Consider the following 13,767-nt stretch of genomic DNA (forward strand, 5'->3'; position numbering starts at 1 on the left):
TTGGCGACACGCTGATCACATGTCCCATGATTACAGACCACTCGTCGTATTGCTTTCTGAGCAGACGGAATGGGCCTAAGGTGCAGTTCTCACTGAGGCAGTATGGCAGTATGCATCTCGCAGTACAGAGGCAACCCGCATTTGGTGGAATGTGGAGAAACATAGGTAAAGCAACTTAACTGGTTCACACTGGGACAATAGTAATACACCACCTATATGATTCTCTGATATATGGCCCAGGGCAACATGAAGTGCTTGTTGCACCCTGCAACTGTACCATTTGTTACACAGGGAGATAAATTTCAAATGATTCAATGCACCACTGCCCCCCTCCCTCCACCACCACCACCACCACCATTTGGAACAAACTGACCCATTAATACTGCAAGATAGTAAGGTAGAATATTCCCCAGACATTTCTCAACCATCTTTGCACTACCAGATTGCATGGAGACTGCTACAATGTAACAGTTCTAATAAACTGGCAGAGAAACCTATTTTTGCTTTGACTGCAATTAAATATTTTCTGGATCAATTGCTTTTAATAGTAAAATTAATATATAGTGCCTGATTGGATGATTCTAAAGCACATTACAAGGAAATGTCACCAACTTGACCTCATATTTTAAGGAGAAAAAAGTACACTTGCAAGATATCAGCCACAGCAATCGATCTCATGCACAAATGTGGGCCGTAATTGTGATAGTATATAGTTATGATCTGAATGTACAGCTTCTAAAGTTCGCCTGCACTGGATGTTCGTCACTCGCTCCACCTGAATGAAGTTGCTTAATGCCTGAGAACAAAGTACTGTACTATGGCTTAAGTAAGACATTCATGTTCATAATGTCAGTGAACCAATAAGCAATAGTACAATACCTGCAAGAGCAGTACAGAATGACAGTCAAATTGCAATGTTTAAATGTCAAAGAATGAGAGCTGAAAGCCATTACTTGTCAGCATCATTACATGCGGTTATTCGACGAACTTTTATACAAGGCAAATGAAAGCATATGGAGCTTGTTTTGTGCTATTATTTATACCTTTTTGTTTTGTTGTAGCAATTGTAGACAGTTTCACAAATGAAGACATACTATACATGGAGCAAAATAGTGGACTAATGTTCGATAATTTTGTACCTGAGGATACTGATGATACTGCAATGAGACTGTTTTTGCCACAGTCACATTCTTGGAACAACTTGATAAATGTAAAATGAAATTAGTTAGTTAGTTTCATATTCCTTGGTTCATTTTGCATGATAAATCATAATGATGTGGAACGAGTCATTGTACATTAACATTGCAAATTAATTTGTAAATATGGTCACTTGCTGAACATCTATAAGATTATTAACTGTAGCCAATACCACCAAGTGGAACAAGATACTGTCAACCTCTGTATGTATTTGGCTTCCAAGTATTCAAGGGTTTTTTGTCAACAGGTTTAACAATTTGGCATGACTCCAGCAAATCGATGTGAGCTTCGGCAAGCTTAACAATGTGCAATCTCTTCTGTATGGGCAGTTATATGCACTAATATTTCAGACGGTCTTCCAGTACACTTGGTATCAAAAGGCTACACCAGTGACTGGTCAGAACACTTTGAACACTAATATTTCAGACGGTCTTCCAGTACACTTGGTATCAAAGAGGCTACACCAGTGACTGGTCAGAACACTTTGAACATCCAGTGACATACTGTTTTGATATTGGTAACATGATTTGCTCATTGTGTCAAAGTGCAAGGTTTGTGATCTGTAGCTGATGCCAGAGATAACTTTACTTTAAACATTTTTATGTAGCTATACAAAATACAGTGCAAATTAATGAAATGAGTAAGTGTGTCAATAAAGAATTAGTGTAGCATTACATAGTTATTAACTTCACTTTCTAGCAAATAGGAGGGCTCTGGTTGTCACTCAGGTGTACAGGACATCGTATTCAGGCATTAGGCAGCTGCATTAGGGTGGAGTGAGTGAGAAACAACTGGTGCATGTGAAGTTTAGAAGCTGTAGATTCAGGAGGTCATAACTCTGTATTATCAGAATTGTGCCCCAAATTTTCGTGCGGGATCAATTGATGAGGTTGATATCTTGCTAGCATGCTTTTTTCGCCTTAAAATGTGATGTCAGGTAGGTTATGTTTCCTTGTTAGTGTGTTTGGAGATAAAAATATAAGCTATATAGCTATTAATTTAATTTTGAGGTGTACCTGACGATGATCTACAATAATTGTGAATTTATGCTTCTCTCATAAATGCCGCTTATCCAAATTGAGGATCCAGTTGGGAATTGAAGTGTTCAGAATCAACACTTTTTTGTTCAGCATACGTCTGATTGTTAACATTATTACAATTTTGAAACACAGTGGTTTTAACTTTTCCGAGTTCCAGTAAGGATAGTTTTACAGATACATCTAAGTGCATCATACCACCGTAATTCTTTCTCAGTAGAATTTCTCCCCTGAATATGATTGACTGGGTAAGTAATGGCAAAACCATTTCTTTTATATCAATGCTGAAGTTATCTTGCATGTCATATTGACCAAAAGCTGACTACATCCAATGTATGCTAGTAATCAGTAAAACTTGATCTGCTTTGCCGAAAATATTTTTTTCCTATTGTTTTTCACCGAAATGTTTCCACCACCACCGCCTTGTGGAAAATTTACTATCAGTTTGTTTTGATAGTTCATCAGCTCTTTTTAGCGATAAAGGTTCTGATAAAGAAGCATTCTGAGACCTAGCTTTTTGGAACAAAACAAGAAATGCAGCTCCTACATAGTTGTGTTAGGTCATTGTTATACATTTTCTCTCTAGCTTCAACATATTACACTCAAACATAGCTACTATTTGAGCTCTGTTTTTTAATTATTGGTGGCAATTTAGAGTTAGCAATGGCAAACTCTGTACAGATTTCCCATTTTTGACACCCACCTTTCATCATCTGGCGTAAGTGTCTCCATCTCCATTTTAAGCAAGATAGCGGGGTTATTTTTGTTCTAATTTCTCCGGTGTTGTGTGTAAAGAAATAATATTGTAGTGCCTGTATTTAAAAACAAAAAAATAAAACAATTTTGACTAAACTGCCGACTTCAACATACTCATCACCAAATCTGAAAACTCACTTCGGTGTTCTAACAGCAGCAGCACCATCCAAGGACAAGTGGTAACATAGCAACAGTAGCGACCATTGTTTATTTTGTTCAGCTTAATTGGTGGGGAGAAGATGGAGATAAGGAAGAAACTAAGCCAATAAACCTACAGAAAGCCAGGTACATTTGTTCAACTGCGAACTGAAACCATTTAATGGTAAATAATTGTTGCTTCATCATGAAAGAAAAAAATTAAGTATGCTTTATTTTGAGAGGATTGTACCAAATTTTTTGCCTTGCGATGTTTTTCACTGTGTTATTACCCACCAGTCTCTTAAAAGGGGAGAGTGGAAGGTGGAGTACATCTACAGGAATGGCAGAATTAGAATTCCAAGTCTGTTGAATAACTGTCTGGTTGAAGTTCATGAACTGAGACTTCAGGTTATTCTGACTGTCCTTTTTTAAGCTAAGAAAAGTATTTGTGAATGCGCAAAGTTACCTCAAAATATAAAACCATCAGATGTAATAGAGTGAAAGTATACAAAGTAAACATCTCTTCACATTTTAGTGCAGACCATGGTGATTTGTAGAAATGACTTACGGTAATACATAGAGCTGCTGTATAATTTATTTTTAGTTACTTAACTTGTTTGGGTCAGACCATTTTCCAGTACAAATTCTTCTTAGTAGCGGATGTTATTTTCACACATACCATAAAACAAATGTCAAAATGTATATTTATAATTAATTTTTTTTATCATTATTCACCTCCCTGTATCGTGTGTGTTAACTCATTTACATTACAGTACCTGACTTCCACAATAACAGTTGTGCCATCTGCTGATAAAAATATGAATATGTCTGTCATGTAGAATAAGGGAAAAGCAACCACTTACCTACTGAGGATCAGTTTGTGGCATACAAAAACACATATTAGTAAAACATTTAAAACTAGCTTTTGAGCTCTTGCTCTTTTTCTAGTAAGAGTACACACACACGCACACACACACACACACACACACACATATATATATATATATATATATATATATATATATATATATATATATATATATATATATATATGCTTTCAGTAGCAGTGGGTATCGCATGTACATGAGCATGTATGTGTGATTGTGTACATCAATGTGTGTACTTCTGCTCGAAAAAGAGCAAGAGCGCAAAAGCTAGTGTTAACTGTTATCTGATATGTGTTTTCTCTGCGTCACACACACCAATCCTCCATAGGTAAGCTGCAGCCTTTCCATTATTTTACTTATTTTTCTATCAAGGAATTTGCGTTATTAGTATTTCTGTTATAATATCTTAAATTTCTCAGTGAATAGTTTTTCTTTAGTTTCCGCCTATTTTTGCATTAAAATTCATCATTATTATCTTGTTGTAGTGCTTATGGTAGTATCAGTTTCTGTAACATTTTGTAGAAGTCTTCAGCCTTTCATCAGAGTATGAGCACGTTGGTGAATAGATTTGATTGATTTCAAAACAACACTTGCTGTTCTGTTTGAGATTCCCTCAATATCTGTAATAATGTTTTCAATTTCTTGTTTACAACAAAGCCTTTGCCCATATTTCCTTCCTGCTATGTTCTTCTGTAATAAAACAAATGACCATTGTTTATTTTTTCCCATACTTCATGTAATCCTACAATATCCCATTTAATGTTATTTAACTCATCTTCCAACTTCATCTGGAATATCTATGGCCTCTAACCCCCTGCAGTTTGTATTTATATGAAAAGCAGTACAGGTGGGCAAGTGAATCATAGTTAGTTAGTATCCCATCTAGTTACAAATACACAAAATCCAGGAATGCAGTCTTAACTGTAAGCTTAAAAAACGACATTTCCAGGGTGCTAATAGGGGTAGATCAAATAGAAGGAGTAAAACTGCAAAGAAATGAGGGCTAATGGAATCAAACACAGGTCTTCTTTTTTTTTTGGGGGGGGGGGGATGCAGATATAGAGTAAGAGAACATACGAAAACAAAGTTGAACTAAAAAATAAAATAATACAAAGGAAATTTTCTACTCAACATGAAGATGACAGGTTGAGTTGCAGACAGGCATAACAAAAAGAGTGCTACACATTTAGCTTTTGGCCAAAGCCTTTTTCAGAAAAGAAAATACATTTGCATAAACAAGCACACCTCACACACCCATGACAGGCATCTCTGGTAGAATCATTCTGGTCCGAGCTGCTGGAGATAGCAGTCATGTGTGTGAGGTGCCCTTCCTTATGTGAACTTGTCTTCTTATCCAAATAAGGGTTTGGCCAAAATCTTTTTGCTGTGCCTATCTGTAACTCAGCATGTCATCTTTATGGTGAGCAGCAATCTTTCCTTTTCCTAGTATTATTAAAATTAAAATAAGAATAGATCAAAGGGGATGTGGAATGAGATGCAGAAAAATATGCACAATTAAAGCAAATAAAGACACTGAGGCTAAGCAATGTATGTGATTTGTTTGCATGTAATAAGAAACACTTGAATAAATCAAGTGAATTTCAATTTACAGCAGGCATGGGCAACCTTTGGTAACCCGTTGGTTTGACTCTCATATTTACACTGACGAGCAACCTAGTCACATCACATGACGTGAATGCAGGGCTGCTAGTGCATATAATCAGAACTAAAGCATCTGTGATGTTAAATGTTTATAAGGTAACAAATCAATATGAATGGCACCTCTTTCCTGACATGCCATACCAACAAATTAAGCCTCAAAACAAGCATTGTCCAGAGTACATTAATCATGAGCATTGTTTGTTTACTTACGACATTTTACAGTAGCTGTCTTAAAAACTCTAACCCCAAAATTCTGCAGCATCATTAGCAAAACAAATAATGTTAATGAGACACTAATAGATGTAAATGTAAATGTCTGAAATGGGATGCCCAGGCATCTGGAAATGTCACCATGCCAAAATAAATGACTATAAAGGCAATTGCTTGCAGCTAATTTATTATAAATTACCATCAATTTCAAGAGTTGCAATGTTCTAATAAGTCCACAATGAACAAGAATTATTCACTAATATTAATACGAGAAAGAATAGTAAAACAAAATATGGCATTGAGATAGGCAGTCCCAGTCAACAACTAAATATAAGTAAATTTGCATTGTTTGGGCACAGGGTAGTTATTCAAGTGTTTAAATTGTAGTCTGTTAACATCCACAAACACAGAATGAGATTTTCACTCTGCAGCGGAGTGTGCGCTGATATGAAACTTCCTGGCAGATTAAAACTGTGTGCCCGACCGAGACTCGAACTCGGGACCTTTGCCTTTCGCGGGCAAGTGCTCTACCAACTGAGCTACCGAGTCTCAGTCGGGCACACAGTTTTAATCTGCCAGGAAGTTTCATATCAGCGCACACCCCGCTGCGGAGTGAAAATCTCATTCTGGAAACATCCCCCAGGCTGTGGCTAAGCCATGTCTCCGCAATATCCTTTCTTTCAGGATTGCTAGTTCTGCAAGTTTCGCAGGAGAGCTTCTGTAAAGTTTGGAAGGTAGGAGACGAGGTACTGGCAGAAGTAAGGCTGTGAGTACCGGGCGTGAATCGTGCTTCGGTAGCTCAGTTGGTAGAGCACTTGCCCGCGAAAGGCAAAGGTCCCGAGTTCGAGTCTCGGTCGGGCACACAGTTTTAATCTGCCAGGAAGTTTCATATCAGCGCACACTCCGCTGCAGAGTGAAAATCTCATTCTGGAAACATCCCCCAGGCTGTGGCTAAGCCATGTCTCCGCAATATCCTTTCTTTCAGGAGTGCTAGTTCTGCAAGTTTCGCAGGAGAGCTTCTGTAAAGTTTGGAAGGTAGGAGACGAGGTACTGGCAGAAGTAAGGCTGTGAGTACCGGGCGTGAGTCGTGCTTCGGTAGCTCAGTTGGTAGAGCACTTGCCCGCGAAAGGCAAAGGTCCCGAGTTCGAGTCTCGGTCGGGCACACAGTTTTAATCTGCCAGGAAGTTTCATCCACAAACACAGTTAGCAAGCATTTTTTAAATATTTATGCAGAATTACTTTCGCTGACTGATCACATAGGCAAGGATTGTTTCTGTAACACTAAATAAATTAAGCCATCAATTTTTTGGTCACTTTAAAAAGTTTGAAAGTCTACGCATGAACTTAGCATTTATCGGCTGTATTAAGCAAACCAGAAAAAGATGGACAACAGAATGGCAAATTGTCAGGCAGATAATAGTCATGCTCAATCACTCAGTGCGTGTTTGTAATACCAAGAATATTTTAGTCAGCATCAGTACTGTTTGTCAGTAATTCTACTGTTGGCAATGCGACAATACTTGTCCTAAGATGAATGTTATATCGATGATTGACAGTAATATAGAACTTGTGAGGCCCCCATAACTTCCATGTGACATTCATAACATTGTAGATGATAGGCGCAAATCATATGTTGTTAGCACTTAATGAAATGTCCAAAACTGTTCAAAGCTATGGCAGCAGAACTCACTAAAACTTCTACAAATTTTACTGACAGTAAGAAAGCACTACTCATATAGCATGTAGAGCATCGGTGTAAATATCTGAAAATGTGCCCCGTATGGAGTACAGTGAGAGCACCATGTTCTCTTAGATTTCTTCTGCAGGCTGGATTGAATATAGTTACAGAAGGTCACATTATCGAGATGCACTCATCTGCAAATGATTCTGTCATGCCTTTTTGGCTTCATCCAGTTTCCATTGTACATAGGCTACCTGTAACTATTAATATGCTCAGCATCTGAATCGCAGATGCTTCATTTCATTGTTACAATGACCCTTTTCTGTGATAATTGTGTTTCTCTTGATCAATCATTCTTGATAACTCTCCCTTCTATACATATTGTCTTTGTCTGCTATTTTGGTTTTCTTCACTGGCTTCTGATAAGTCAATCATCATTTTCTCAAGTTCTTCCATTTACTTTCTTAACTCTGTTACTGCTGTTGGTGAATAAGTTTGTTAATTTCCAACAATGGAAAATCCAGGATGAAATGTAACAATATTATGAAAAGGAAAGTTGCTACTCACCATATAGCGAAGATGCTGAGTTGCAAATAGGCACAACAAAATGACTCTCACAATGAAAGCTCTCGGCCATTAAGGCCTTCGTCAACAGTAGATCACACGCACACACACACACACACACACACACACACACACACACACACACACACAAATGCAACTCGCACACATGACTGCAGTATCAGGCAACTGAAACTACTACATTCAGTGTGTCTGTTGTCTATTGTAGATGAAGGCCTTAATGGCCAAAAGCTTTAATTGTGAGGATCTTTTTATTGTGCCTTTCTGCAACTCAGCATCTTTGTTAATTTCTGTTAATGTAATTTGGATGTTCTGTCATTGATAACAATTTATTGAAAACTTTATTTCATTTGTTGTGCATGCATGTACCTGAAACCTTTCTTGGTTTTTCTTTGGTGAACATGTATTGTCTCTTATTTTCCAGATATTTGTGATGAATGGTATAGTCCATGGGGATCTGCTTACACACCGTGTGAGTGGTTATTACACATCAAGCCAGTCTTCTGTTAATGAAGCAGATGGTGGTATGTACAGGCTCAAATCTTAATTATAGATGTCAGTTCTACTATTTTGTCAACTATAAAAATGTTTGAGAGTGTGCTCCATATCAGCTATCAAGATGTTTAATTAAACATAATTACTATTCAGTCACATGAGATTTAATTAATTTCTACCTCTGGCTACAAATTTTTGCATGAAAACATAATAACTTAGGTACTTTGAGCTGCCCTGATTAACCTTGTCATCTGGTTTTGTTCTATAGTACCCTCCTCCTTAAAGACAGATTAGTGTAGTTATAAAAATGCATATTCAAGATTAACTGTTTCATAAGAAGATTATTTCTAGTGTTTTGTTAGGTTAGTTTCATTATACAGTCATTATTATGCCAATACATGAAACGGATCTTAGGAAATGATCACTTTTGTTTAATTTATATTGACTACGCATAAATCAAGTTTTTCTTGTCTGTGCTGTATTTCCCATTGATTAAGTTAAATAAATCTGTACATTAATAAGATATTCTACCGTTCTTAATCAGCTACTTTCTTCTTCTAATTCAATAATAAGCGGTATGAGATTCTGTCTTGTTAATTCTTTTACATAAAATAGGAAGTGTCCTCTTGTATAGATATTCATCTGTCTATTAGCTTATCAGAGCCTGTCAAAGCTTATCAGAGCATGTAAAAAGTATACAGCAGTAGCATGTGTCGGCTATAATACAACTTTACTCTGATCAACATTCATATGTACATTTACAACAATTGATCTTCATTTTCGGTAATACAGCTTTTTTATATTGTAAATTTAATGCTATCATTAGTGAGCCACTTGTAGCTGCTGGTACACAGTTACAGTTTCTTTGACAATCAGGCACATTGCTGAACTCTAGGAATTCAACTCTTTACTCCATGCTGACTGACTTTCCACATCAACTTGCATTTCTTCCAAAACATACAAATGAATGTTGTGTGAGAGTAGTAAATGAGTTGATTCAGTCTAATTGCTGTTTCCACGTGTCAGAACGTGTGTACGGAGCTCTTTTTCTAAATATGTGGACTATAACTGTAATGATACACAGATTGGTCCAGTTACAGTTATCTCAAGCAGATTTAGGAAAGTAATAAACTCTGTCTAATTGCCCAGAAGAATGGCTGCATTCCATATGAAATAGATTCTGTTGTAGGAAGGTGCTGGTAGAATGTATGTAAATACTTTAGGAGTAAAGGAGACAACTCACTGAAAAGCATAAGTACTGAGTCATTGACAGGCAAAAGAGAGAGTGAGAGAGAGAGAGAGAGAGAGAGAGAGAGAGAGAGAGAGAGAAAGAGAGAGAAGAGAAGACGAGGAAAACTTTCTAACTTTGGGAGTGATTCTTTTCCAAGCTAGAGTACACACACACACACACACACACACACACACACACACACACACCTATGCCCTGCAAGGTGCCAGCAGTACACACAGTGCCACTGCTACATTTCGGCAGGTAGGGTGGGGATTATGATGGGTGAGTGGGTAGAGGGAGAGAGGGGTCGGAGGCATGGAGAGGGATTGGGGTGGGTAGCTTGCAGCTCAGCCAGCTAGGAATGTGGGAGGAAGGGGTGGCAGGTGCCTAGGCCAAGTATGTGATGCATAGTTGTGGGAGCTGGTAAGGAGCGGCACATGCTGAAGCTGACGTGGTGACATGAATTGGGAGGGGGTGACAGGGCAGTGGGAGGAGAAACTGTTTGGTAGAAGGTGTGGGGCTTGTGGGTTACTGGAGATTGAGGCCAGGACAGTTACAGGAATGAAGGAAGTGTTGCAAGGATAACACACATCTGAGTAGTTGAGGGAAGCTGATGGTGGGGAGGAAGGATCCAGCTGGCCTGGGTTGTGAAGCAGTCCTTGAGGTTGAATATTTAATGCTCAGCTGCATGTTGTGCCACTCGGTGGTCAATTTTGATCTTGGAAACATTTTGGTGCTGACCATTCATCCTGGTAGACAGCAGGTTCGCACTCACACCTACATAAAAAGTAGTGCAGTGTTTGCAGCAGAGTCGGTGTATGACATGGTCACTTTCACATGTGTCTTGGCCTCTGATAAGGTAGGGTAAGCATGCGAGGACACTGGAATAGGAAATGCTGGGAGGATGGGTGGATTGGTCAGGTCTTGCTTGTACCTTGGTCTTCCACAGGATATAATCCTTGTGGCAAGGCAGTAGATGTGGGAGTGGCATAGGGATGAACTAGGATGTTCTGTAGGTTTGGTGGGTGACAGAAAACCACTTTAGGAGGGGGTGGGAAGGATATTGAGTAGGATGTCTCTCATTTTAGGACATGATGAGAGATACTCAAAGCCCTGACAGAGGACATGGTTCAGTTGTTCAAGTCCAGGGTGATATTGGGTGATGAGGTGTGTGTGGGAGGGAGGGGGAAGAGAGGCAGCACTCTCTTGTAGCGGATTCTTGGGGGTGGTAGAAGGATTGGGGGGTGTGAGGATATGGCACCGGTAATCTGTTTGTGGACTAGGTTTGTGGTATAGAGCCTGTCTGTGAAAGCCCTCCTGAGACCTGCAGCATACTGGGCAAAGGAGTTCTTGTCACTGCAGATACAATATCCACAGTTGGCCAGGCTGTATGGGAGGGATTTTTTGGTGTGGAAGGGACTGCAGTTGTTGAAATGCAGGTACTGTTGATAGTTAGTGGGTTTAATGTGGACAGAGGTGTGGATAAAGCCATCAGGAAGGATCTAGCCATCAGAGAGGAAGTCAACATCCAAGAAGGTAGCACATTGGGTTGAGGAAGACCAGGTGAAGCGGATGGGAGTCAAGGTGTTGAGGTTGTGAAGGAATGAGGGTACAGTGTCTTGTCCCTGAGTCTTAGATGGCCTATAAACAGTTTGGGACAGGAGGGTGCCAAGTGGGAGCTCATGAATGTGCCATGGCTCTATTTGCATTTCTTCCCTCCAAAGGAATAGTAGTTGTATGTCAATATATTGTTGGTAAGGTGTATAAGGAGTGGTGTAGTGGGTTAGGGACCTGAAGGTCATAAGAGAGACAGTGTTCGATAGCGGCAAGGCCTTTGGCTTGAGGGATGTTTATGTATATATAGTTGGCATCAATAGTGATAATTAGGGATCCAGGAGGTAAAGGGGTGAGGATGGTGGAGAGTCAGCAAAGGAAGGCAGTGGTATCTTTGTTGAGGGAGGCTAGGTATCGTACATTTGTTTGGAGTTGTTGGTCAGTGAGGGCTAAAATTATTGTTGGTCAACAAGAACAGAAATTCTTTCAATGGGAGCACAATAGCCAGCTATGATGGGGTATCCATGATTGTCGGGTTTGTGTATTTTGGGGAGCATGTTGAAGATGGGTGTGCAGGGTGTCGTCAGTAAATTGATTTGGGAGAGAGATTATCAGAGGTGCCTAAGGATTTCAGTAGGGAATGGAGGTTACTTTGGACTTCTGGGATGGAATTACTGTGGCATAGCTTATAGGTGGAGAATTCAGAAAGGTGGTGGAGGCCTTCTGCCAGGTAGTCACTATGACATCATAACAGTTGTGAAGCCTTTGTCTGCAGGGAGGATGATTAGGCCAGGATTTGTTTAAAGGTTTTGTATGGCTGTCCTTTCTTCGGCTGAAAGGTTACTGTATTTAGGAAGGGAGCTAAGGAAGGACCAAGAGGCCAAGTTGGAGATAAGGTGTTCCTGGAAGGTGACCAGGGGATGGTTAGTTGGAAGTGGGGAGGATAATGGTTAGATGATGGTATGACCTGGGGCAGGCAACATTCAGTATTGGGATTAGGTTGATTTTGACTGGAGAGATCGGTGGCAAAGAAATGTTTCGACTGTAGGGATCGGGAGAAGGAGAGCAAGTCTTTGCCAAGTCCAGTATGGCTAAACTTGGATATGGTGCTGAAGATGAACATGCACGTGAATGTATTTGTACTGTAGCTTGAAAACTGATTACTCAGAGAGTTAGTAAGTTTTCCTTCTTTCTCTTTTGCGTGTGTGTGTGTGTGGGGGGGGGGGGGGGGTTACGCAAACACGCGCGCATACCTGCCAGCGATTCAGCACTTCTGCTTATTCAATGAGTGGTCTCCTTTACTCCAGAAGTGTTTAGAAAATAGATTCTCTTTTATGAAAGGATGACAGACAGAGTTCTTACATCATCACATGTCTCTAAAAGTAATGAGAAAAAAAATACCACTGTCTTGAATTTGTTGGTACTGTAACTTACAGAGTTGCTAACATTATCAAATAATGCAATACAAACAATAATTTTTGTGCAAAACATCAACTGTCATTCAAGGTTTAATATATAAACCAGAATATTTGTTTGTTCATCTTCTCTTCATTCCTACACCATTCATCCTATTAAGATGAAACTTTTGTATGGTCTTGTATGCACCCCTATGAAGGCTTCTGTGGAGGTAAGAACTATCCACTACACACAGTAGTGGGAGATGAAAAGGGGGTGACATAGAAGATTATCTCATGAAGGTCTGGAGCAATTTCAATCAAATTTCGTGTATGATTTCGTATTCTACAGTAAGGAAGGATGGGCTACAGAGTGGTGAGGCAACTGTTGTCCTAGGAAAGGTCTACAGGAGCAGAAATGATTAGCGAACAAGTTTACACAGTATACAGAAGATTTACTTAACTTGTCTTTTTCCACTATCATAGTAAAACTCATTACAAATAATGCAGCAGGAACTAGAATTCAGCTCATAGAATAGCAGGTAGGATGAGGCTCACTGTACTATATAAGCACAAGTGATGGCATTGTAGTGATGAGGCTCCAAGTGCAAGTGGTGTGAGCGGCTGTCACTGCCATCCTATATTGCAGCAGCAGAGGGCACTCGTAATACCGAGCTGCCGGAGGCATGGCTCAGTGGGCACATACCATTGGGTCCACCAGATCCCACCGAAACGTGCAGTTTTGTTGCCAACTGTAGAATGCCAGTGGGGTGGTCTCGGTATGTGATACCACATACCTCGACAACCACCCCCGCCTCCTCTCTCCAAGTCTCTGTTGTCATGTTGTGTGATGATGGGGAGGGCGGTATGCAGGTGGAAATATGGAGATGGAAGCTGAAACTGAGGCCAGTGGCGAAGTCCCGTCCGTGTCCCGGAGTACAAC

The 13,767-nt window shown here is 39.7% G+C and overlaps 1 protein-coding gene and 1 non-coding gene across 3 annotated transcripts in view; one reads left to right on the forward strand and one right to left on the reverse strand.

Moving 5' to 3' along the window:
* LOC126475092 (adenylate cyclase type 9) overlaps positions 1-13,767 on the forward strand; it is a 194,015-nt gene that overhangs the window by 123,047 nt on the left and 57,201 nt on the right. For both annotated transcript variants that reach the window (XM_050102664.1, XM_050102665.1), the window contains exon 8: positions 8,575-8,674. In XM_050102664.1, the coding sequence (XP_049958621.1) occupies positions 8,575-8,674 (100 nt within the window). The remainder of the gene's footprint in view (positions 1-8,574; positions 8,675-13,767) is intronic.
* Positions 6,362-6,436, reverse strand: Trnas-cga (transfer RNA serine (anticodon CGA)). Its single transcript has one exon. It is a non-coding gene; the product is annotated as a tRNA-Ser (tRNA).

Source organism: Schistocerca serialis, chromosome 4 (assembly GCF_023864345.2).
Source record: "Schistocerca serialis cubense isolate TAMUIC-IGC-003099 chromosome 4, iqSchSeri2.2, whole genome shotgun sequence".
In the NCBI taxonomy this organism is placed as follows: domain Eukaryota; kingdom Metazoa; phylum Arthropoda; class Insecta; order Orthoptera; family Acrididae; genus Schistocerca; species Schistocerca serialis.